The 24,576-nt window shown below is 44.2% G+C and overlaps 1 protein-coding gene across 2 annotated transcripts in view; it reads left to right on the top strand.

The window, feature by feature from the left end:
• Positions 1-21,224, top strand: part of LOC311136680 (kinase suppressor of Ras 1-like) — a 54,512-nt gene extending 33,288 nt beyond the window's left edge. Inside the window, exons 3-20 of one of the 2 annotated variants that reach the window (XM_084170898.1) lie at positions 8,941-9,088; positions 9,375-9,858; positions 11,969-12,156; positions 12,987-13,056; positions 13,191-13,274; positions 13,423-13,484; positions 13,584-13,693; positions 13,821-13,983; positions 16,071-16,112; positions 16,529-16,577; positions 16,668-16,725; positions 16,812-17,090; positions 17,238-17,434; positions 17,554-17,650; positions 18,087-18,220; positions 18,824-18,955; positions 19,091-19,226; positions 19,484-21,224. In XM_084170898.1, coding sequence (XP_084027024.1) covers positions 8,941-9,088; positions 9,375-9,858; positions 11,969-12,156; positions 12,987-13,056; positions 13,191-13,274; positions 13,423-13,484; positions 13,584-13,693; positions 13,821-13,983; positions 16,071-16,112; positions 16,529-16,577; positions 16,668-16,725; positions 16,812-17,090; positions 17,238-17,434; positions 17,554-17,650; positions 18,087-18,220; positions 18,824-18,955; positions 19,091-19,226; positions 19,484-19,630 — 2,580 coding nt within the window. In that variant the 3' untranslated portion in view covers positions 19,631-21,224. The remainder of the gene's footprint in view (positions 1-8,940; positions 9,089-9,374; positions 9,859-11,968; positions 12,157-12,986; positions 13,057-13,190; positions 13,275-13,422; positions 13,485-13,583; positions 13,694-13,820; positions 13,984-16,070; positions 16,113-16,528; positions 16,578-16,667; positions 16,726-16,811; positions 17,091-17,237; positions 17,435-17,553; positions 17,651-18,086; positions 18,221-18,823; positions 18,956-19,090; positions 19,227-19,483) is intronic. The other variant, XM_084170897.1, reaches the window with a different exon arrangement.
• The last annotated feature ends 3,352 nt before the right edge of the window (positions 21,225-24,576 follow it).

The raw sequence follows: 24,576 nt of genomic DNA, 5'->3' as shown, positions 1-24,576 counted from the left end.
ACATTTTTTGCAGCTGTTCAATAGACAACTTTCCTAGTCAAATTTGCTCTCATTCAGTGCTGTATGGTCCTGCCTGACAGAAATACATACAGTAACATGTGTTTTGATGGCAATTGTAATAGTCTCTAGGGAAAACAAGTTGGCTCAGACATCGAAATGACTTTTTTGGGGGGTCCAAGGTTCCTTAAAGGATTTTGTATCTTTAGCCCCTAGTCTTGGAATGAAGTCAAAGGGGCAATCACAGATTGTCTTTATATTTAGCCTGAAATCCAAATTCAAATATGGCTGCCATAATAACATTTGATGGAGGTAAAATCACCTGTAAAATATGAATTTTGTAAATAAGAGGCATTTTTTTCAGAATTGTGTAGAACACTCATGCCTATAAAGACTGTTGGTGTGAATCAATTTAATTCTGAATTCAAGCCAACATGATTACACTCAAACACATTAACCTGTATATAAGTAGCACTTGTTCATTTCGATTGTTTTATTCTGTCTTTAAAATGGTTTCATAAGGCTTTTGATATACAGTGGGGGAAAAAAGTATTTAGTCAGCCACCAATTGTGCAAGTTCTCCCACTTAAAAAGATGAGAGAGGCCTGTAATTTTCATCATAGGTACACGTCAACTATGACAGACAAAATGAGAAAAAAAAATCCAGTAAATCACATTGTAGGATCTTTAATGAATTTATTTGCAAATTATGGTGGAAAATAAGTATTTGGTCACCTACAAACAAGCAAGATTTCTGGCTCTCACAGACCTGTAACTTCTTCTTTAAGAGGCTCCTCTGTCCTATACTCGTTAACTGTATTAATGGCACCTGTTTGAACTTGTTATCAGTATAAAAGACACCTGTCCACAACCTCAAACAGTCACACTCCAAACTCCACTATGGCCAAGACCAAAGAGCTGTCAAAGGACACCAGAAACAAAATTGTAGACCTGCACCAGGCTGGGAAGACTGAATCTGCAATAGGTAAGCAGCTTGGTTTGAAGAAATCAACTGTGGGAGCAATTATTAGGAAATGGAAGACATACAAGACCACTGATAATCTCCCTCGATCTGGGGCTCCACGCAAGATCTCACCCCGTGGGGTCAAAATGATCACAAGAACGGTGAGCAAAAATCCCAGAACCACACGGGGGGACCTAGTGAATGACCTGCAGAGAGCTGGGACCAAAGTAACAAAGCCTACCATCAGTAACACACTACGCCGCCAGGGACTCAAATCCTGCAGTGCCAGACGTGTCCCCCTGCTTAAGCCAGTACATGTCCAGGCCCGTCTGAAGTTTGCTAGAGTGCATTTGGATGATCCAGAAGAGGATTGGGAGAATGTCATATGGTCAGATGAAACCAAAATAGAACTTTTTGGTAAAAACTCAACTCGTCGTGTTTGGAGGACAAAGAATGCTGAGTTGCATCCAAAGAACACCATACCTACTGTGAAGCATGGGGGTGGAAACATCATGCTTTGGGGCTGTTTTTCTGCAAAGGGACCAGGACGACTGATCCGTGTAAAGGAAAGAATGAATGGGGCCATGTATCGTGAGATTTTGAGTGAAAACCTCCTTCCATCAGCAAGGGCATTGAAGATGAAACGTGGCTGGGTCTTTCAGCATGACAATGATCCCAAACACACCGCCCGGGCAACGATGGAGTGGCTTCGTAAGAAGCATTTCAAGGTCCTGGAGTGGCCTAGCCAGTCTCCAGATCTCAACCCCATAGAAAATCTTTGGAGGGAGTTGAAAGTCTGTGTTGCCCAGCGACAGCCCCAAAACATCACTGCTCTAGAGGAGATCTGCATGGAGGAATGGGCCAAAATACCAGCAACAGTGTGTGAAAACTTTGTGAAGACTTACAGAAAATGTTTGACCTGTGTCATTGCCAACAAAGGGTATATAACAAAGTATTGAGAAACTTTTGTTATTGACCAAATACTTATTTTCCACCATAATTTGCAAATAAATTCATAAAAAATCCTACAATGTGATTTTCTGGAATTTTTTTTCCTCATTTTGTCTGTCATAGTTGACGTGTACCTATGATGAAAATTACAGGCCTCTCTCATCTTTTTAAGTGGGAGAACTTGCACAATTGGTGGCTGACTAAATACTTTTTTCCCCACTGTATCTAGGACAATGAGTGGCACTGCCATGCCTCTTTTGTGTTTGAATAGCCGAAGCCAACTAGTTTTCCAATGTGTGTTCATGTTTTAATCTCATTCACACATTTACAGCATATCAACAATGGGCAAATCCACAAAATATAATAACAAGCCTTTCATGACACAAGGACACAGTAGCATAACCATAACCAGCATTAATTTACAGGAAAACAACCGTAATACAACAATCAGCTACTCTTGTAGTGTATATGTACAGCCCTCTTTTCCCCACTAAAACTAAGTGTGGAAGGTTGATTCAAAGTCTTTGAGGTGACTAGGACATGAGTTTGTCCTTAACAGGGTGAGGAGACAAAGTAGCCAGTGGTGGTTGTAGTTCTGGAGACTGACCAGCTTGCACAGCTAACTGGTCATTCTGGGCAAGCTGCAGCGAATGACCAGTGGCACAGTGGTCTAAGGCACTGCATCGCAGTGCTAGCTGTGCCACTAGAGATCCTGGTTCGAATCCAGGCTCTGTCGTAGCCGGCCGCGACTGGGAGACCCATGGGGCGGCGCACAATTGGCCCAGCGTTGTCCAGGGTAGGGGAGGGAATGGCCGGCAGGGATGTAGCTCAGTTGGTAGAGCATGGCGTTTGCAATGCCAGGGTTGTGGGTTCGATTCCCACGGGGAAGTATGAAAAAAATTAATAATGTATGCACTCACTAACTGTAAGTCGCTCTGGATAAGAGCGTCTGCTAAATGGCTAAAATGTAAAATGTAAAATGTATCCTTTGTGTATGCCTGGCGGGGTATTGGGGCTGTGCGGTGATCAGTTTCCATTTCTACAGTTCGCTATAGGCAGTCAGCAGATGCAGCTTGCATACCAAAGAGACCCATTGACTTACTGGAATGTTATCCCAGCCTGAATGATGCTGGGGATACTCCAGTAGTGGAATGTACTTCTCTCCAGGAAAAACATCAGGGACAGACATATATTCTGCAAAAGGTACAGGGATTGGACTGCTGAGGACTGGGGTAAAGTCATTTTCTCTGATGAATCCCCTTTCCGATTGTTTGGGGCATCCGGAAAAAAGCTTGTCCGGAGAAGACAAGGTGTCATGCCTGTGTAAAGCATCCTGAGACCTTTCATGTGTGGGGTTGCTTCTCAGCCAAGGGAGTGGGCTCACTCACAATTTTGCCTAAGAACACAGCCATGAATAAAGAATGGTACCAACACATCCTCCGAGAGCAACTTCTCCCAACCATCCAAGAACAGTTTGGTGATTACCAATGCCTTTTCCAGCATGATAGAGCACCTTGCCATAAGGCAAAAGTGATAACTAAGTGGCTCGGGGAACACAACATCGAAATTTTGGGTCCATGGCCAGGAAACTCCCCAGACCTTAATCCCATTGAGAATTTGTGGTCAATCCTCAAGAGGCGGGTGGACAAACAAAACCCCACAAATTCTGACTAACTCCAAGCATTGATTATGCAAGAATGGGCTGCCATCAGTCAGGATGTGGCCCAGAATTTTATTGACAGCATGCCAGGGCGGATTGCAGAGGTCTTGAAAAAGAAGGGTCAACACTGCAAATATTGACTCTTTGCATAAACTTAATGTAATTGTCAATAAAAGCCTTTGACACTTATGGAATGCTTGTAATTATACTTCAGTATACCAAAGTAACATCTGACAAAAATATCTAAAAACACTGAAGCAGCAAACTTTGTGAAGACCAATACTTGTCATTCTCAAAACTTTTGACCACGACTGTAGGACCTGCCTTGTTGATAGTGTTGTTAAGAAGGCAGAGCAGCGCTTAATTATGGACATTCTTCTCCCCATCTTAGCTGCTGTTGTATCAATATGCTTTGACCATGACAGTCTACAATCCAGGGTTACTCCAAGCAGTTTAGTGTCCTCAACTTGCTCAATTTCCACATGATTCATTACGAGATGTAGTTGAGTTTTAGGGTTTAGTGAATGATTTGACCCAAATACAATGCTTTTAGTTTTGGAAATATTCAGGACTAACTTATTCCTTGCCACCCATTCCGAAACTAACTGCAACTCTTTGTTAAGTGTTGCAGTTATTTCAGTTGCTGTAGTAGCTGACGTGTATAGTGTTGAGTCATCCGCATACATAGACACACTGGCTTTACTCAAAGCATGTCGTTAGTAAAGATGGAAAAAAGCAAGGGGCCTAGACAGCTGCCCTGGGGATTATGTTTGAGTGGCTTCCATTAAAGAAAACCCTCTGTGTTCTGTTAGACAAGTAACTCTTTATCCACATTATAGCAGGGGGTGTAAAGCCATAACACGTTTTTCCAGCAGCAGACTGATCGATAATGTCAAAAGCCGCACTGAAGTCTAACAAAACAGTTGGTTGTCTGGTTGTGAAGGAAAGTCTGTGAAAGGGCTGTCACCGACAGATTTGCCTTTAGGTCTTTACAATGCCTAATTGGCCTGTGGGTGGAGTTTTTATGTTGAATGTGGCAAAACGTTCTGCAGGTCACGTCCTACATATTTCTTTCTGTTCCTTTGGAAGTCAGGTAGAAAGATCATTTGGCCGTGGGTGTTTGGCATTGATTACGGACTGGGGCAGGCCCAGCAGGAGATGTGGAGAGTGACAAACCGGTGAGGGTAACCTCAGGTTACTTAGATGTTAGTTAGTGTAGCTAGGTCATAGACTATGACTAAGAAGCGTTGGTTGTGAGGGACATAGCACAGCTCTACACATACACTGCCGTTCAAAAGTTTGGGGTCACTTAGAAATGTATTTGTTTTCGAAAGAAAAGCAATTTTTTGTCCATTTAAAATAACATCAAATTGATCCGAAATACAGTGTAGACATTGTTAATGTTGTAAATGGCTATTGTAGCTGGAAACGGCTGATTTGTAATGGAATATCTACATAGGCGTAGAGGCCCATTTTATCAGCAACCATCAGTCCTGTGTTCCAATGGCACGTTGTGTTTTCTCATCCAAGTTTATCATTTTAAAAGGCTAATTGATCATTAGAAAACCATTTTGCAATTATGTTAGCACAGCTGAAAACTGTTGTGCTGATTAAAGAAGCAATAAAACTGGCCTTCTTGAGACTAGTTGAGTATCTGGAGCATCAGCAATTCTGGGTTCGATTACAGGCTCAAAATGGCCAGAAGCAAAGAACTTTCTTCTGAAACTCGTCAGTCTATTCTTGTTCTGAGAAATGAAGGCTATTCCATGCGAGAAATTGCCAAGAAACTGAAGATCTCGTACAACGCTGTGTACTACTCCCTTCACAGAACAGCGCAAACTGGCTTTAACCAGAATAGAAAGAGGAGTGGGAGGCCCCGGTGCACAACTGAGCAAGAGGACAAATACATTAGAGTGTCTAGTTTGAGAAACAGACGCCTCACAGGTCCTCAACTGGCAGCTTCATTAAATAGTACCCACAAAACACCAGTCTCAACGTCAACAGTGAAGAGGCGACTCCGGAATGCTGACCTTCTAGGCAGAGTTGTAAAGAAAAAGCCATATCTCAGACTGCCCATCTTAATCTTTTATTTTGATTGGCCAGTCTGAGATATGGCTTTTTCTTTGCAACCCAATGTGCATCACAAATGCAGTGAGCCGAATATATTGATAAAAGTCACCTTGTGCGAGAGAGAGATACATGGTTATCAAAACGTAATGCCAGGGTAAGCCTACACGAAACACAGCCCTTTATTTGAAGTGTTTCTAGAATTTCCCATGGGAAAAATGAATGGTGTAAAAACAATTGGAACAATTTCCCTGTTAGACCGCTAGGTTTTATGGTTATTATGACACCTCCACTGTGGGGCTCTATAGAGCACTGAATGAGAGCAAATTTGACTTGAAAAGTTATCTATTGAACAGCTACCAAAAAGTTACGTTTACATTCGTCATAAATATGAACAGTTGATATTTCCAACTATTGTATCTGTGTTTACAGGTCTATATTTCTAAAATGCTTTAAGATATCCTAATGCTGTTTGTTTGTGTATGTTGGGCAGACATTTGACTACTTGTATTCCAAATTTGAGCAATATCAGAGCTTGCAATATTTTGTTATATGCTGCCCCCCCCCAGGTAGGAGTATCTAAAAAACAAAAGCCCTTTTTTAGGATTGTCCACTAGCCTAACAAGCAAGGCTTACATAATGTTACATAACAAGCCAATCTGTGGATATCAAGTTGGGAGTCTCTTGCAGGTCTGTGTGTATCGTATGGGTTTAATTGCAAGGAGTGCAAAAAGCCAAATTGTGACAGCGCTCCTGGAAGCATTTCAACTGGGTGAGCCTGCTTCTACACGTTGAATGTAACCGGGAACGAACATATCAGAGAAACTGAAAATGGGTTTTGTTACATAGAAAATGAGTATGTTCTTGCCTTAGATACAGTATTTCCAGAAATATCTCAGTTTCTTGAGGTTGGTGAGACAATCGTTTTTAGCTCTGTAAGGTTACAGGGTTCATTCCCATCCACACAATGTGCTTCAGGCCAGCAGGGGCTGAAAAAGGTGTTCATCTCCTCCTGGCTCTGGGATCACACCTGTGTTGAACTCTGTGAATGAGGGTTAGACCTGGCCAGCGAGTCACAGACCCTGGGGTAGCCAGGCTGACATCAGCACTTTATGGTGAGTAGGCAGACTGTAGCCCCCTGTAGTCATACCCACATACTTACCCCCACCCAGCCAGGTCCTCAGTATCACCTCTTCTCTCTGTGTGTCTGGCTACCTCACAGACTGACTGAGCTGTGTGCTTGGACCTGCACTGGAGGAGGGAGGGAGGGGGTGGGAGGGAGGTGCAGGGAAGGACGAGCCAATGGCTTGGCTAAGAGGGAGGGAGGGAGGGATGGATAGTGGGGTTATTTGTCGTGTGTGACGAGGGTTGTGGAAGTAGTGGATTCCTCTCACTGGAATGAGTAGAGCTCTTCATCTACAGTGTGTTGAAAATCTTCCATATGGTATGTAAAGAAAGCTATAGCCGAATCATTCAGTAAGTATATATTTAAAACCAAACATGTAACATCCGGTTGTAATTTTTTCTGGAGGCAGGATGTTTTTAACTAAAATGGTACAGAAACAATATGGTTTTCCTGCTATTAAGATGTTCATGCCATCTTCAAGCGTCCAATTTTCAGCTGTGTGCCGCTGTTTTTTGCTCATTGGACATTGTCATTTTACACAGCTGTATGCGTTAGGGTTTTGACGAGCATGTCTAATCCCAAGACTGTGTTGGGCAGCCTGCAGAGTATTGGGTTTGTTTGTTTGTTTAGAGGAAGGTTTCCTGATGGTTTGTGCCAGTGGTGATCTAGCCTGAAGCACTAGACCCGGCTGTTTTTAAGCTAATCTCTTCTCATTGTCATGTCTCCTGGTTGCACCTGACTGTGTTGGTTGTGTTTGTGCACATACTTACAGTTTTCCTGAGGACATAGTTATTGGGTACAGCTCACCTTTGAGACATAGGGTGGGTCGGGGAGTCAGGAGTGGCTAGTAAAATAGGCTGTAATATAGAGGGTAGTCAACCCATAGGATGAGGGGACAAAGGTATGTCTGAAGTGCGGGCGTAACAACTCATGTTGTTAGACAGCGTACTGTATCTCCAGGTACACACTTTTATAATGGCAAACTTCAAGAAGGTGACTGAAAGTCCTAAAACAATACAGGCTACAACTCGCAGGCTTGCGAATAATTTCAATTCCAAAACTATTGCCACAGTAGTTATGTTCAGTTGACCATGGAATAAATTACCTCACCATTTTGCATTAATTTCTCATTTGTGAGGTGGATTTGAGTGCACACAATTAGACTGTGTTGTGATGCACAGAGAAACTACTGGGAAGGGATGGTGTGTACTGTTTGCGACAAACACAGTCACGCTGCTGTGCCACCACCTACAAATGGAATCAAATCACTCTGTCTATTTCTAGCCAGATGTTTGAGCGTTTGTTCAAAGACCCTCATTGTTCCGAGTTTCTGTGTTCTCCTCTAGGTGGAAGGCTCCACGGGGCTTTGGCCAATCAGTCAGTCTGGAACCCTCAATTACAGGCTCAAAATGGCCAGAAACAAATAACTTTCTTCTGAAACTCGTCAGTCTATTCTTGTTCTGAGAAATGAAGGCTATTCCATGAGAGAAATTGCCAAGAAACTGAAGATCTCGTACAACGCTGTGTACTACTCCCTTCACAGAACAGTGCAAACTGGCTTTAACCAGAATAGAAAGAGGAGTGGGAGGCCCCGGTGCACAACTGAGCAAGAGGACAAATACATTAGTGTCTAGTTTGAGAAACAGGCGCCTCACAGGTCCTCAACTGGCAGCTTCATTAAATAGTACCCGCAAAACACCAGTCTCAACGTCAACAGTGAAGAGGCGACTCCGGAATGCTGACCTTCTAGGCAGAGTTGCAAAGAAAAAGCCATATCCCAGATTGCCCATCTTAATATTTTCTTTTTATTGGCCAGTCTGAGATATGGCTTTTTCTTTGCAACCCAATGTGCATCACAAATGCAGTGAGCCGACTATATTGATAAAAGTCACCTTGTCAGTCTGTACTCACTGGTCTCTGCTCCTGGTCTGGCCTGTGGATATATCTGGAGATAGATGTCTGTCTGGCTGCCTGCCTTTGGTTGATGAGAATGAACAATGGTCACCTTTTGTGTCTATTATAGAGTTGGATACTAGGATACTAGTGTAAGATGTATACGTCTGTATGTTGCTCTATCACATGTTGTACTGTATGGAGAGGTCCGACTGGATAGTGTGTGGTGGTACTGGTCACTCACCTCCTCCTGACCTTGTCTCTCTCTGCTCCTCTCGCCAGGCGGTGCCGGTGAAGCTGTCCTTGGATGCCTTGCTGCAGATGCCAGGTTCTCACGTGCGGGAGACCATGAGGAGACTGGGCTCCAGTTTAGAGGAGTGTGCCAGGCTCAGCGCTGCCCTCTCCTGCCTGAAGAGCGCCACTGAATCAGGTGGGTGTCTGTCTGGCTGGCTGGCTGTTTCTGTCTGTCTGTCCCTTGGAGAGTCTGCCTGATCTGACTTGTCAGTGTGGGGTCTCTGTGGGGTTTTACTGACTGTTAGTCTCAGCGCCAGGCTGGTTCTGCTCTATTATCCCCGCCAGCAGCAACAGGCCGCCACCCAGGGTAAGGTTCTGTTGTAGGACAGAAGACACTAGGTTGAGGGGTGGAAGACTGAGGGTGCTAGTATGACTAACCGGCTCTAACAGGTCTGGAACCCTTTTCTGTGTCTCCCCTACAGATGGAGAGTTAAGAGAGGATGGGGGGCCATGGTTCTCTGAGCCCACCCGGCGAGACAGTGGCTCTCTGCTGCTGCCTCCCGAACAGCTGTTGGGAGGGATGGGGGGTCCGATGCGCCCCCACAGCCCCTCTTCCCTAGCTCGGCCCCCCACCACCCCATCCACTCCCTCCACCCCCTGCACTGCCTGTGCCCATCCCCGGTCCTTCTCCGTGTCTACAATGCCCAGTCCCGAGGCCCACGGGGCTGACAGCCCTCTCACAGACCCCTTCCCCCTCTCCACCACCCGACAGGGGCTACTCCATGGCCACACCTCCACCCCGCCCCTCACCCCGCCCTCCAAGAGACGCCACAGGCTGAAGCCCCCCTGCACCCCGCCACCCCCCTCCCGCAAGGTGCTGCACCTTCTGCCCAACATCACCCTGACCCGCAGCAAGAGCCATGAGTCCCAGCTGGGGAACCGCATCGAGGAGCCGCCAACCAACAAGTAGGTCACTTCCTGTTCCCGTGCCCTAGGCTTTGAATGTGTGACTTCCAGTCCTTTATGACCTAGAGTAAAGTGTTATACAGTGTGGTTGGAGGCACAGAATTTCAACTTATCTAGTCCAATTCACAGTAATTATAGTGGGCCCCTTGATGAGAGATTTCTGAAAGGTTATTTTGATTGGCAACATATGTGTGAGGTCATCATGACCAGTGTCTGGGCAGTTTTCCACGCTGCTCAAAATCTTGGAACAGGGTTGAATATAGGACACGCCTCCACCCTATTATGACATTACAACTGGACGTGTAAGGGCAGGGCTTATCACACACACTTGTACTCTCACACACACACACACACACAAACCACATCCTGCCTGCTGCTGCCTTAATGTGTATATGGCCGGAGCTAATCCCCACAGATTCCCAGAGATAATGAGTAATGTCAAAACAGGAAGCTTTTCTAAGGCCTGATTCTCAAAGCAGGGCAAGACACACACATACAGTTTATTAGGTAAACCACCCCGTTCACGAAAACGTGGCCGTGGCTTGCTATATAAAGCAGGCAGACAGGCATCAAGGCATTCAGTTACTGTTCAATTGAACGTTAGAATGGGCAAAACGAGTGACCTAAGTGACTTTGAGCGTGGTATGATCGTCGATGCCAGGTGCGCCGGATCCAGTATCTCAGAAACGGCCGCCCTCCTGGGCTTTTCATGCATGACAGTGCGGAAAAAATAAATAATAATCCAGTCAGTGGCAGTCCTGTGGGCGTAATAGCTCGTTGATGAGTGAGGTCGAAGGAGAATGGCAAGAATCGTGCAACCTAACAGGTGGGCAACAAACAGACAAATTATGACACAGTACAACAGTGGTGTGCAGAACGGCATCTCGGAACGGCCAACTTGCCGATCCTTATCACGTATGGGCTATTGCAGCAGACGACCACACCGGGTTCTACTCCTATCAGCTAAAAACAAGAAGAAGTGGCTCCAGTTGGCACGCGATAACCAACACTGGACAATTGAGGAGTGGAAAAACATCGCCTGGAACATGACATCGAGTTCAGTTTACTTGAGTGGCCTGCACGGTCCCCAGACCTAATAGAGCATCTTTGGGATGAGATGGAACGGGCTGTTCGTGGGCATGAATGTACCGCCGTCCAATCTGCACAACTGTGTGATGGCATCGTGTCAAAACCCTGTGGAACATTTCCGACACCTTGTAGAATGCCCCGAAGAATTCAGGCTGTTCTGGAGGCAAAGGGGGTGTCCAACCCGGTACTAGATGGGTGTACCTAATAAACACACATACTAACGCATATCAGTAATATCCTGTTTATTTGTAGTGATGTTACATTAGTGATGGAAAGCTCAGCCATAATGAAACCTGACTAGACAGAAGTATTTAAACAGGACTGATACTACAGCTTAACGATACATGCATTATGTACATGTATATAGAAGTATACCCTATGACCCCAGACCTAGCCTGTGAGGACACTGATGAGTGTGAGCGGGGGCACAGGCAGAGCCCTGAGAGAGCAGGCAGGCAGGCAGGCAGTGGGGCTGTGTGCTGCTGGATCAGCATTCCTGACCAATGCCAGGAAGAGGATGCTAAGCCCTTTGGCCTGTGCTCTGCTCTCCTCTCCAGTGGTGGAGGGTGTGGCTCAGTCTTCCCTGTGCCTGCTTTTTTTAAATTTAATTTCATTGTCCTCCAAGTGGCGGCAGGTAGCCTAGTGGTTAGAGCATTGGGCCAGTAACTGAAAGGTTGCTGGTTTGAATCCTGAGTCGACAAGGTGAAAAATGTGGCTGTGTCCTTGAGCAAGGCACTTAACTCAAAGTCACTCTGGATAAGAGCGTCTGCTAAATTACTAAAATGTATGTGTTGCTGAATCTCCTCTCTGCCAAGGCATGATACTGCCTCCCTCTCTGCCTCACTTCTCTGACACTTACATAACATGGTTCATACAGTATGGCCATTCAAAAATTATCTCTGGTGAAAGATTATCTGTATGGAGGTCTGTTTTGGATTGTCATTGAGTAATCCAGTGATGAGGGTGTGAGGGCAGCAGTGGGCCACTGTACTGACGTCACAGCGTTCTGTGTTCCCCTCAGGTGTGCAAAGAAGAATAAGTTGTTCCTCAACGTTCAGATCAATGGGAATGGCTGTGAGGTCTCGCTCTCCCGCTCCCCCCACCGGTCTGCCCGCACCCCCGGGGCTTCCACCCCTGCCCCCGCCACCGCTCCCTACACCCTACCTGGCACCCCTACTCTGATGGAGGAGCATTCATTCCACCTCAAGAGTGAGTACACATACATTTTGACTTACCCCGCTATATGTAAGGAATCTTCACTGAAATAGATTGGTAAATGCATGGTGAATTACTCAGATGGAATGGACCGTTTGTGTATGTGTGCTCTTTTTAAAGAGCCAAATGTATTTCCCAGTAGCTGGCTGTAGGGCCACAGTTGCCATCCCAGTCTGGCTCAGAGTGTTTCAGTCTGTTCCATCTGAGGGCTGTGATGTGGGGGGAGGGAGCGTTTTCTGACCTCATCGCTTCTAGAAAAATGACATTACTCTTCCAATTCATTCGACAGCATAGAGCAAAATCTAACACTCCCACAAAGTCGTGTGAGTGAGTGTGTATCACCTACCAAACCAACGTTATTAGGTCTCACTCAAATTGGTTCTAACTTGTAAAATAAACAGTAAATGTTTGTTTTTTTGGTTTGGCACATAGTGTATGTGTCCATAATGATTCATGTGTAGGAGAGTCACCTACCGAACCAACGTCATTAGGTCTCATGCAAATTCGTTTTAACTTGTAAAATGAACAGTAAATGTTGTCATTGTTTTGGCACATAGTGTGGCAAGTTGTAAGCAACCGCAACACTAGGGTTGCAAAATTCTGAGAATTTCCTGGAGTCTTCCAACTGGGATTTTTGGGAAAGGTAACAATATTTTGCAATTCCCTAAGCACCAGTGATTTCATTTTGATAGTAGCCACTAAACTTCATAAATAAATTGCCATATTTGTGCTAATACTTAATGTTTAGACAAATCCTCCTCTGTCTATATTTGTTTGACTACTAGTGTTTGACATCTCTCCTCTCTCTCTCTCTCCCCCCCCAGATAACATGGGGTTGCACCGTGGCTCTCCACAGACAGTGAGGAGAGACATAGGCCTGGCCGTCACTCACAGGTTGGTGACTACCTCATGTCATACACCTTTAGGTCAGAGACTACCATGATACAAATGTAAAATATACTTTCAAGCCACAGTAGAAATGGCAAAAAACGATTGATGGTTTATGTAATTGACGATTCTGTGTGAAGGTTTTCCACCAAGTCGTGGCTGTCTCAGACGTGTCAGGTGTGTCAGAAGAACATGATGTTTGGGGTGAAGTGTAAACACTGCAGGTGAGTGGAGTAGAGAGAGAAGGAGAGGGAGGGGGGCTCTCTGAGATGTTCTGGTGTTGGGTTGAGTGTCTGTACAATGCAAAAAAAATACAACTTCATCTTCTTTTGGTGATCAATTGTTCTCTGATTGGTTGTTTCATGTCTGCAGGTTAAAGTGCCATAACAAGTGTACTAAAGAAGCTCCCTCCTGCAGAATCTCTTTTCTGCCAAGTAAGCCCTTTCTTGCTTCTCATTTTCATCCATGGATTCATGGTTTACCGATTTGATTCAACAAGTGTTAGTTTAATGGTCCCAATCTCTTCTTTCCAGTCACCAAAATCCGGAGGACTGAGTCTGTGCCATCTGACATCAACAACCCTGTGGATCGGCCATTAGAGGCACCACAGTTTGGCACACTACCAAAGGCCATCACCAAAAAGGTAGAGACACCGTCTTAGATATTACATCACAGCTTTGATGATAATGATATGCATGGTGCTGTTAGGACAGACAAGTGTGTTATTGACTCTGATCAGTGTGTATTTCTTCTTCTTCTCCTTCTCCCAGGATCACCCCCCTGCGCTGAACCAGTTGGACTCCAGCAGTAACCCGTCCTCCACCACCTCCTCCACACCATCCTCCCCTGTCCCTTTCCAGAACCCTCCCAGTGCCACCCCGCCCCCCAACTCCTCGCCCAAGGTCCACCGGGACAACCGCTTCCACTTCCCAGGTAGGTCCCTGACCGTCACTCACACACCTATACAAATACATAAACACACACAATCACCTCAACAAATGCACACAATCACCTGGAGTCTCTCCCTTTCTCTCTCTATCGCACTCTCTCACATGCAAAAACACACATGAATATACACACATGGATATACAGTTGAAGTCGGAATTTTACATACACCTTAGCCAAATACATTTAAACTCAATTTTTCACAATTCCTGACATTTAATCCTAGTAAAAATTCCCTGTTTTAGGTCAGTTAGGATCACCACTTTATTTTAAGAATGTGAAATGTCAGAATAATAGTAGAGAGAATTATTTATTTCAGCTTTTATTTCTTTCATCACATTCCCAGTGGGTCAGAAGCTTACATACACTCAATTAGTATTTGGTAGCATTGCCTTTTAAATTGTTTAACTTCGGTCAAACGTTTCGGGTAGCCTTCCACAAGCTTCCCACAATAAGTTGGGTGAATTTTGGCCCATTCCTCCTGACAGAGCTGGTGTAACTGAGTCAGGTTTGTAGGCCTCCTTGCTCGCACACGCTTTTTCAGTTCCGCCCACAAATGTTATATAGGATTGAGGTCAGGGCTTTGTGATGGCCACTCCAATATCTTGACTTTGCTGTCCTTAAGCCATTTTGCCACAACTTTGGAAGTATGCTTGGGGTTATTGTCCATTTGGAAGACCCATTTGCGACCAAGCTTTAACTTCCTGACTGATGTCTTGAGATGTTGCTTCAATATATCCACATAATTTTCCTTCCTCATGATGCCATCTATTTTGTGAAGTGCACCAGTCCCTCATGCAGCAAAGCACCCCCACTGCATGATGCTGCCACCCCCGTGCTTCACGGTTCGGATGGTGTTCTTTGGCTTGCAAGCCTTCCCCTTTTTCCTCCAAACATAACGATGGTCATTATGGCCAAATAGTTATATTTTTGTTTCATCAGACCAGAGGACATTTCTCCAAAAAGTACGATCTTTGTCCCCATGTGCAGTTGCAAACCGTAGTCTGGCTTTTTTATAGCGGTTTTGGAGCAGTGGCTTCTTCCTCGCTGAGCGGCCTTTCAGGTTATGTCGATATAGGACTTGTTTTACTGTGGATATAGATACTTTTGTACCTGTTTCCTCCAGCATCTTCACAAGGTCCTTTGCTGTTGTTCTGGGATTGATTTGCACTTTTCGCACCAAAGTACGTTAATCTCTAGGAGACAGAACGCGTCTCCTTCCTGAGCGGTATGACGGCGGCGTGGTCCCATGGTGTTTATACTTTGTACTATTGTTTGTGCAGATGAACGTGGTACCTTCAGGTGTTTGGAAATTGCTCCCAAGGATGAACCATATTTGTGGAGGTCTACAATTTGTTTTCTGAGGTCTTGGCTGATTTATTTTCATTTCCCCAGGATGTCAAGCAAAGAGATACTGAGTTTGAAGGTAGGCCTTGAAATACATCCACAGGTACACCTACAATTGACTCAAATGATGTCAATTAGCCTATCAGAAGGTTCTAACGCCATGACATCATTTTCTGGCATTTTCCAAGCTTTTTAAAGGCACAGTCAACTTAGTGTATGTAAACTTCTGACCCACTGAAATTGTGATACAGTGAAATAATCTGCCTGTAAACAATTGTTGGAAAATGTACTTGTGTCATGCACAAAGTAGATGTCCTAACCGACTTGCCAAAACTATAGTTTATTAACAAGACATTTGTGGAGTGGTTGAAAAACAAGTTTTAATGACTCCAACCTAAGTGTATGTAAACTTCCGACTTCAACAGTATACTTAACCACACAAGCATGTCCACTGCACACAAATAAGCCAGCATACTCCCACTATCAAGGGCATGCTTGCATTGTGTTCTTGATTACACAGAAGGTCTCCCTGAGTCACATTTCCTGTTTAGCGAACTTTGAACGTGGAATGGAATGGCCGGGCAGCAGGGGTCGTCCTCCCTCTCTCTCTACATTAATACCGCTCCTCTGGGGGGTGGGGGTGACTGGGGTTGTTTTAACGGATACTCTAACCCAGAGTCTCTCTCTCCACTCCATGCTTGTTGGTTCTTCCCTCTCTTTTCCCTAAGCTGCCTGCTACTTTCAGCATAGACAGAAGTTTATCTTCCCTGGTGAGTTTACAGTACGGTCCCAGACAGACTGTTGTACTGCGCTCACACCTGCCAACGTCCCCAGCCCCAACCCTGTCAGCTCTCTCTATCTCCTGCATGTATTCACAGGCTTAGTGAATTACGTGACCAAGTTGTGCATTTGTCAATGTTTTAGAATAATGTGTTGTGCTGTGTGATATTTAGACTGCATTCATTGTCTCATGTGGAGATGGGTCTCTGTGCCACCTGCTGGGGAGTTTGAGAATTGCATGTCTTGTCATATTGTGGTTGTGGTGGTGGTTGTCAACACATTGCTATGGGAAAGCGACAATATAAGCGGGCAAAGGAACTACATCAGGGACGCAATTTTGTCTTTACAAGCAAAAAGCCACATAATTTTTTATTACATACTGAATATTTGTATTTCTTTCTTCCAGATGTGTCCAGTTCTACTACGTTGCACTCTGAAGCCCTCCATGACACAGTGTAAGGCTTGCCTGTCTATTTAATTTATCAATAGTGTTTTAATGGTACAATACTCTGACATTGTGACTGTGGTTTACCCTGTCCCAACAGTGAGACTGAACCAGCAGATGACATGCACGCTGAACTGGCCGAGGATGAGGACGGAGAGGTATAAACTGAGTGTGTGTGTGTGCGAAGTAACTGTGACACATGCAGATACATGCCCAAAACCCAACATGCATGAATGTCCTACAGGAGGAAGAGGAGGATGAGGAGGTGGTTGAACCTGAGATCGACCCAGACCCAGTAGTGGAGGAGGAAGATGGGGAGGAGGAAGATGATGATGAAGATGGGAGTGGGATGAATGGGGGTTCGGACGGTGAGTGTGATGGTGATGAGTTGGATGACCTGCCCAACTCACGGGGAGGTCGCTGGAAAGGCCCCATCTCCCGTAAGGCCAGCCAGACCAGTGTCTACCTGCAGGAGTGGGACATCCCCTTCGAACAGCTGGACCTGGGAGAGCTCATTGGGAAGGTGATAGGGCAATACAACACACTCTTTTCACTGGATCAAAAATATTGAATGATCTACATTTGCATCGAACTATCAGTGTTTTCTGTTTAAACCCATTTAAAGTGTGTTTCTGAAACTGTCATTAAATCACTCCCTCCTTCACTCCAGGGCCGTTGGGGCAAGGTACATAAGGGCCGTTGGCATGGAGAGGTGGCCATCAGGCTGCTTGAGATAGATGGGAACAACCAGGACCACCTGAAGCTGTTTAAGAAGGAGGTGATGAACTACAGACAGACCCGTCATGAGAACGTGGTCCTCTTTATGGGGGCATGCATGGCCCCGCCCCACCTCGCCATCATCACAAGGTAGGGGGAGGGGCTAACTCGCATCCAGAATCAATACTTATCTCTTTGTTATATTCAGTCAACCATAGCTGTTGTTTATTTGTTTTGTTCAATTTTTTTATTCAAATGTTTCTCTCCAGTTTCTGTAAAGGGAGGACGCTATACTCTGTCGTTCGAGACACCAAAAACACACTTGATATAAACAAGACGAGGCAAATTGCTCAAGAAATTGTAAAGGTAAACTTCTGTCCCTGTTCAATACTTTCACATTTGTACAGGTGTGTGTGTGTGTATATATGTGTGTGTGTGTGTGTGTGTGTGTGTGTGTGTGTGTGTGTGTGTGTGTGTGTGTGTGTGTATATATATATACACACACACACACACACACACACACACACACACACACTACCAGTAAAAAAGTTTGGACACACATACTCATTCAAGGGTTTTTCTTTATTTGTACTATTTTTTACATTGTAGAATAATAGTAAAGACATCAAAACTAACATTTTGAGAGAAATAAGGTTTTTGTGCATATGGAACATTTCTGGGATATTTTATTTCAGCTCATGAAACATGGGACTAACACTTGTTGCGTTTATATTTTTGTTCAGTATAAATGTGTAACGTATATTTACTTTATGTCCTTATTTCCGTCCTTCAATCCACACAGGGAATGGGCTATCTGCATGCCAAAGGCATTGTCCACAAGGACTTGAAGTCGAAGAACGTCTTTCATGACACCAATAAAGTCATTATTACAGACTTTGGTCTGTTTGGGATCTCTGGAGTGGTTCAGGAGGGGAGGTAAGGACTCTGCATATTGGTTCCTACATCAATCGTCTCAGCTGGTGGATGCTCAAATCAAATTGTATTGGTCACATACACGTTTAGCAGATGTTATTGCAGGTGTAGCGAAATGCTTGTGTTTCTAGCTCCAACAGTGCAGTAATATCTAACAATTCACAACAATACACATAATACACACAATCTAAAAGTAAAATAATGGAATTAAGAAATATATAAATATTAGGACGAGCAATGTTGGAGTGGCATTGACTAAAATACAGTAGAATAGAATACAGTATATACATATGAGATGAGTAAAGCAAAAATATGTAAACATTATTAGTGACTAGTGTTCCATTATTAAAGTGGCCAGTGATTTCAAGTCTATGTGTATAAGGCAGCATCCTCTAAGGTGCAGGGTTACGTAACCAGGTGGAAGCCGCCTAGTGATGGCTATTTAACAGTCTGATGGCCTTGAGATAGAAGCTGTTTTTCAGTCTCTCAGTCCCAGCTTTGATGCACCTGTACTGACCTCGCCTTCTGGATGATAGAAGGGGTGAACAGGCAGTGGCTCGGGTGGTTGCTCAGTGGGTGACTGTGTGTGTGTGTCTTCCTTCACAGGCGAGACAATGAGCTGAAGCTTCCACATGGCTGGATCTGTTACCTGGCGCCAGAGATCGTACGCAGGATGAGCCCTGGAAACAACGAGGACCGCCTGCCCTTCTCCAACGCTGCAGACGTCTACGCTTTTGGGTATGCTCTTAGCACATTCTGATGTACCTTTTCTTTATCATTGATAGCACAATAGTTTTTCTCTCTATAAGACTGCATCAGTTTACAGTTAACTGGCTCTGGGGAATGACCATATTGCTGGTTGCCCCCATTTAGCACCATTTGGTACGAGCTCCAAGCCAGGGACTGGCCTATCACCAACCAGCCTGTGGAGTCTACCATCTGGCAGGTGGGGAGTGGTGAGGGCATCAAGAAGGTCCTGGCAGAGATCAGCCTGGGAAAGGAGGTCACGGTGAGTGGAGGGGTGAAGCACTGCTGTGTGCCAGATCATATTGTGGTGGAATCATGCAGAAATCTTTGCACATAAAAAAAAATCAAATTTGCATCTTTCTTAATCCCCGCATTGCAAGCGAGGATATTTTCTAGGCTAATGCTAAGTTAAGGGATGGCCTTGTTAGAATAGAGGAGACAGTAAAGCTGAGTACAGGGTAAATCTCTGCATTGTGTTGGCACGAAATGAGGACATTAATCCCTCCTGTGTGTGTGCAGGAGGTCCTGTCTGCCTGCTGGGCCTACGACCTGAGGGAGCGGCCCACCTTCACCCAGCTGGCTGACATGCTGGAGAAGCTGCCCAAACTCAACCGGAGACTGTCCCACCCTGGACACTTCTGGAAGTCTGCAGAGTACGTATCCTAGAGGTAGAGGTGGAGGCATGGGAGGAGGATATGTCCTGCCTGCCCTCCCATGCACTCTGAACCTTGACTGGGCTCTGACTCGTCTGGAATGGACTTGTGTATAAAACAAAGGGGTTCAACTGAAGGCATGTAAAGGAAGACCCCCAGATTGCTGTGAGGTATTAAGCCCACTGATGTAAAACTGATGGGGACTAGGCAGGGTATGCCTGAGTAGACTCTTGGTAGTAGTTTATGTTCATGATAGTCATGAGCCACATTAGCATCTGATGGTCCACTACAAATACATTGACCACTGTAATATGAGAGACGGTGGTTTCGAATGGTGAAACATTTAGCATTTAGAAATGAACCATATGCGATGCTAAGGGAATGTTCTCTGTTTTATCTTCTATTTCCAAAACTCTATCTCCCCCAGGATGTGACTGTGAGTTGAGTGCACTTTTCTGTTTAAAAGCATTGTTTTGTCCCTCCCTTTCCTGGACATTTTCTTGACCTGCTCTGTACCTCTACATCTCCCCACCCCTCTCCTCTTCTCATATGTTAGATATACAGTACCTGGTCCAGATTTCTCTCCACCTTTACTCCTCTCCTACCATCTCTCTCCTGCTCGTTCTCTGTAAATTTGGACCGACTTTGGGAAACCCTGTGCTAGTGGAAACTGCTTGGCTACTGGTCTTCTGTTTGTATTTAATCACAAGCTGGCCTCTTCCAACACTATCAGTAATGATACCACAGATGCCCCAACAAAGGCTGTCTGCATAGCATGCCAGAGCTTGAATGGAAAGAGAAGCACTTACCAGCTTGCTTGGTGTTTGCCATGGTCTGTTGGGACACTTTGCGTGGACTTGTGAATCCTGAAAAAGCTTTCTGCGAGAAAGCTCATCTGAGCTTTCTGTGGTACAGAAATCTGTCCCCTTGTTTCATGTTGAAGTATTTTCCTGTCTACTCTACTGCGCTGGCCTTCTTCTCAAATCATTCTCTCTTAATGTTACACTTGTTAGTATAGTTTCACTAACAGTCTCTAACCTCCTTGTTTTCCTTTGTTCTCTCTCTCTTTCTGTCTTCCTAATATAGGTTGTAGCCGTCACTATGAAACATAAGCAATGCAAAACAAACAAAGCCTGGGTCTGCCTTGCATGCTCCTGAAATCCTTAACTCTTAGGATTGATCAAAGCATTGACTCTGCCTGATACAGACACTGCTTCCACTAACCCACAGCCTGATCTTACATGTCTATTAAACTGTAGTGTTTCCTTGTGTGGGAGAGAAGGGTGCTGGACTGAGGAGATCGAGGGTAGTGCTTCACTACCTTTCCTTCCTTCGTCTCAAAACTTCTTGCCTTCATTTTTATTTTTTGGACTATCTGAGACTTGTGAGTAAGTGGTTCGTGGTGTCTGTGCTGAGACTGACTGGTATGCTGTTGCCTGTGCCTTGTGGCTGATGGCTGGTCTGCTGTGTTCTGCTCCGTCTGCAGCCTGCCCAGCTCCCAGACGACGTGGCCCAGACACTCGCTGGGCCAAACCAATGGTTTTAACTCTTCCTATCACAAATGGTCCTCTGCATTCACTCCCTCCTCCTCTTTTTTCATTGTGGTCTTGATGCTTCAGGCTGCTTGAGTGATGTAATCCAACTGCCTCTTGCCTCTTAGCTCTATGCAGTTTTTCGATGGCATGCGCTGCGACACTGTCACCGGGCTGCCCCATGTCTGCCTTCTGGTCACTCACTACCTGTAAACATTATTTCAACTGCAGAAAAAACTATAAGATACAAACTGTCACCTTTTTGTTGTTGGTTCCTATTTAGAGTAATCATTTTTGCAGTGTTAATTTTTTTGTTCCATGAAAGTTGAAAGGACAAAGGTCTCAGGAATTGGGAGAGCATTATTTAATTGACTCTTGCCTCTGTGTTGCTTGTCTGAGTAGAATCTGATGAAACCATACATTTTAAAATGGCTCAGTGCATAAATGAAGAATTAATATGTTGAAACCGCAGTTCACAGGAGGTGTCAGCATGCAATGGGACCTTCCTCTCATCATCTCACTGCCCACTGGAAATGGAATTCTGTTGGTTATTTATGACTGAAGGTATTTGATGATGAAGTGAGTGCCCTGATTATTAAAAGGCATAAGAGGGCGCCATAGAGAAACAAGAGATGCCTTCTCTCAGCCTGTGAGTGGTGTAGAGAGGTAGACCTTTCAAGTAGTTTAGTAGATTCCTAAACAGCGCAAAAAAATTTGAACAAGAACCTGCCGCAAAAGTGTCCTATAATTTACTCCTTAAACATAAACTTCTTGTGCACGCTTGTGTGTATTATGTTTGTGATTGCTAGCCTCAGTTGGTGTGCTTGTATTTGTGTTTGTTTGTGAGTGTGTATGTGCGAGTGAGTGTATTGTATTGGAATATGTAGGGTTGATTTAGTGAAAGACTGCAGTAAATGGTATATTGACGATATCAGTGGTGTCTAAACTAGACATGTATATACATTATTTAATGTACAGCTAATTAACACAATTGTTTTAATATTTGTACAAACATTTTATATGTACTATACATCTTTGCATTTTTAAATAGGTACTGCTCCCCTATTACAGATGTATATATCTTTATATTTTTTAATGTACAAAATACTGTAAAAATACTGTACATTTTTTTTCGAATGTTTTTTATGTCATGTAAAAATTCATATTTTTGTATTGCATGTGGCTACCATTCTGTAAACACAGTTTCTGTTTTCATCCTTGAAAGACAATAAAATGAAGCTTGTCATGTGATAATTTATGTTTGAGTTGAATTTAATAAAGTATTTGAGTTATGTTATGGAATTTTACAGTCAGTTATATTTACGGTTAGTGTCACCAAATATATTTATAACTAATCCCTTTCTGTCTTTGGTGTCACTGGTAACTTGATATGTGCCCTTGGTGTGATATGGTAATCATTAACACAAGATATGATGGGGAGTAAGGACATTAGGCCATAAAAACTCATATCTAACTGATTCACTCATCTGTACACTAGTGTAGTATGTTTCATTCAAAATACTTTTAAAAAATGTGGTGTGTATTCATGGTTTTAGTTTATGTAGCCACTTCCCAATTCAGCAAGGCTCTCATTGTTTATGTTTAAATAGTATTGAGAATGTATTATTATAGATAAGACATCATAGATATACTGTACGTTTGAGGACACATGCAAAATCTGATCAGATATAAATGTAGTAGGTATGAGGTAACACCTAGTGAAAGAGAGCAACCCGGCGAATAAAGCAGCCCAAGAGTTAACACACAGGAACTTTATTTAAACACACTGAGGAAGATGAATATGGGGATGCACATGGGGATGAGAAGTGGGAAAGGTAGTGGTTCTGAAACAGGAGAAACAGAGGTAATGAATCCACTGTACACAATACTATAACTGATAGCACAAGCAGAGCAACAAGGCTATTAAAAAGGGAAGGACTGTATGAAAATGTATATGCTACCTGCACATATGACGATACAGCTATACACAAAGGTAGCATACAACAATAGATTCAGAGTGTTTAATAGTTACATGTACAGGGGTTGCAGGTGTGATTGCAGGGTACAGTGAAATAAAATAATTTAAATGGTAATACAAAAAAACAGAAATAGCACTATATACTGTACATCATAACTGTAGCAGTGATTAATAAATACATGACTGTTTAGGGGGGGTGGGGGCCAAGTGAAATAAAAACAAAAATTATAATTAAAAAAATCTATAATATACATATTAACAACTGCAACAGTGATAAATGTCCTTGGGGTGGGGACAGAATAAAAGTATGTTGGGGGGGGGGGGAATGTCCATAGGTCTGTGGCAGTGGAGTTGCCGTATCAGGCTGTGAAGCAGCCCGACAGGATGCTCTCAATGATGCTCCTATAGAACACTGTGAGGGCCCTCGGGGACAGGCTGAATTTCTTCAGCATCCTGAGGTTGAAGAGTCGCTGTCGTGCCTTCTTCACCACAGTGTCTGTGTGGTTAGACCATTTCAGCTTCACTGAGATTTGTACGCAGAGGAATTTGAAGTTATTAACCATCTCCAATAGTAACAACTAACTATTAAGAACAATATATACATGTCACAAAACTCAATTTGGGTATACACACCATCCCAGAGATAATAGTAAGTCCAGTTGTTGATGGGCAGAGACAGAGACGTTGCTCTCTGCACTGCTTGAGGGAGACTGCAAGTATTGTGTGACCTGCAGAGTCAAGAGGATAGGCAGATATCCGGCCCCCTAGTAACTTCCCTAGCAACCTATCAGGGCACAGGTCACACGGTCATAGAGAGTTTGAGAGGCAGGTTTATGGTACCCCCCTAAACTCTCAGGCTCCTGTTGTAGGGGATGGGGAGTGGAGAGTGCAGCTCAGGGTTGTGAGGTTCTGATAACAGTCACCAGCATTGAATTCGTAACACCTAGGATGTGGTGCTGAGGCTGTGATGGGTAAAAGAGGCCATGCAGGTTCTAATCTAGGGTCACCAAAGAGGCCATGCAAGTTCTAGAGTGGCTCGTTACACTAAAGAGGCCCAGGACTGTCCAAAAATGTTAGGTGTCAAATAGGCACTTGGGTAGCCAGGTATGCTGTGTGGTGCCCTTTACTATTCACTACAGATTTGCTGCAATGCTTTTCCCTAAATACCTCTGATCCTAGTGACATAGTGAAAGTAATAATTGGAAGGATACAAGAAAACTAAACCATTTCAAAATGGTAAGTTAATGGGAATCAGTCAGCAAAGTTGTAGGCTACTTGGTGTAAAAGGTGTGCTAATGGCGCTTCAGCGCATTTTCATTGTCGTAGCTCTCTTATCTGAAGGTCACCGTTTTCGTTTGTGTAAGTAAACAATGGAGGCATTTATGAGAAACGAAACTTACGGTGCGCTATGCAGAAATCGCTCCGCCATTTCCTAGTTGCTTTTCTAAT

This window comes from Coregonus lavaretus (assembly GCF_964263955.1).
Source record: "Coregonus lavaretus genome assembly, chromosome: 10".
NCBI lineage: Eukaryota > Metazoa > Chordata > Actinopteri > Salmoniformes > Salmonidae > Coregonus > Coregonus lavaretus.
The sequence above is the reverse complement of the archived record's forward strand: the minus strand, read 5'-3'. Positions and strand labels throughout refer to the sequence as shown.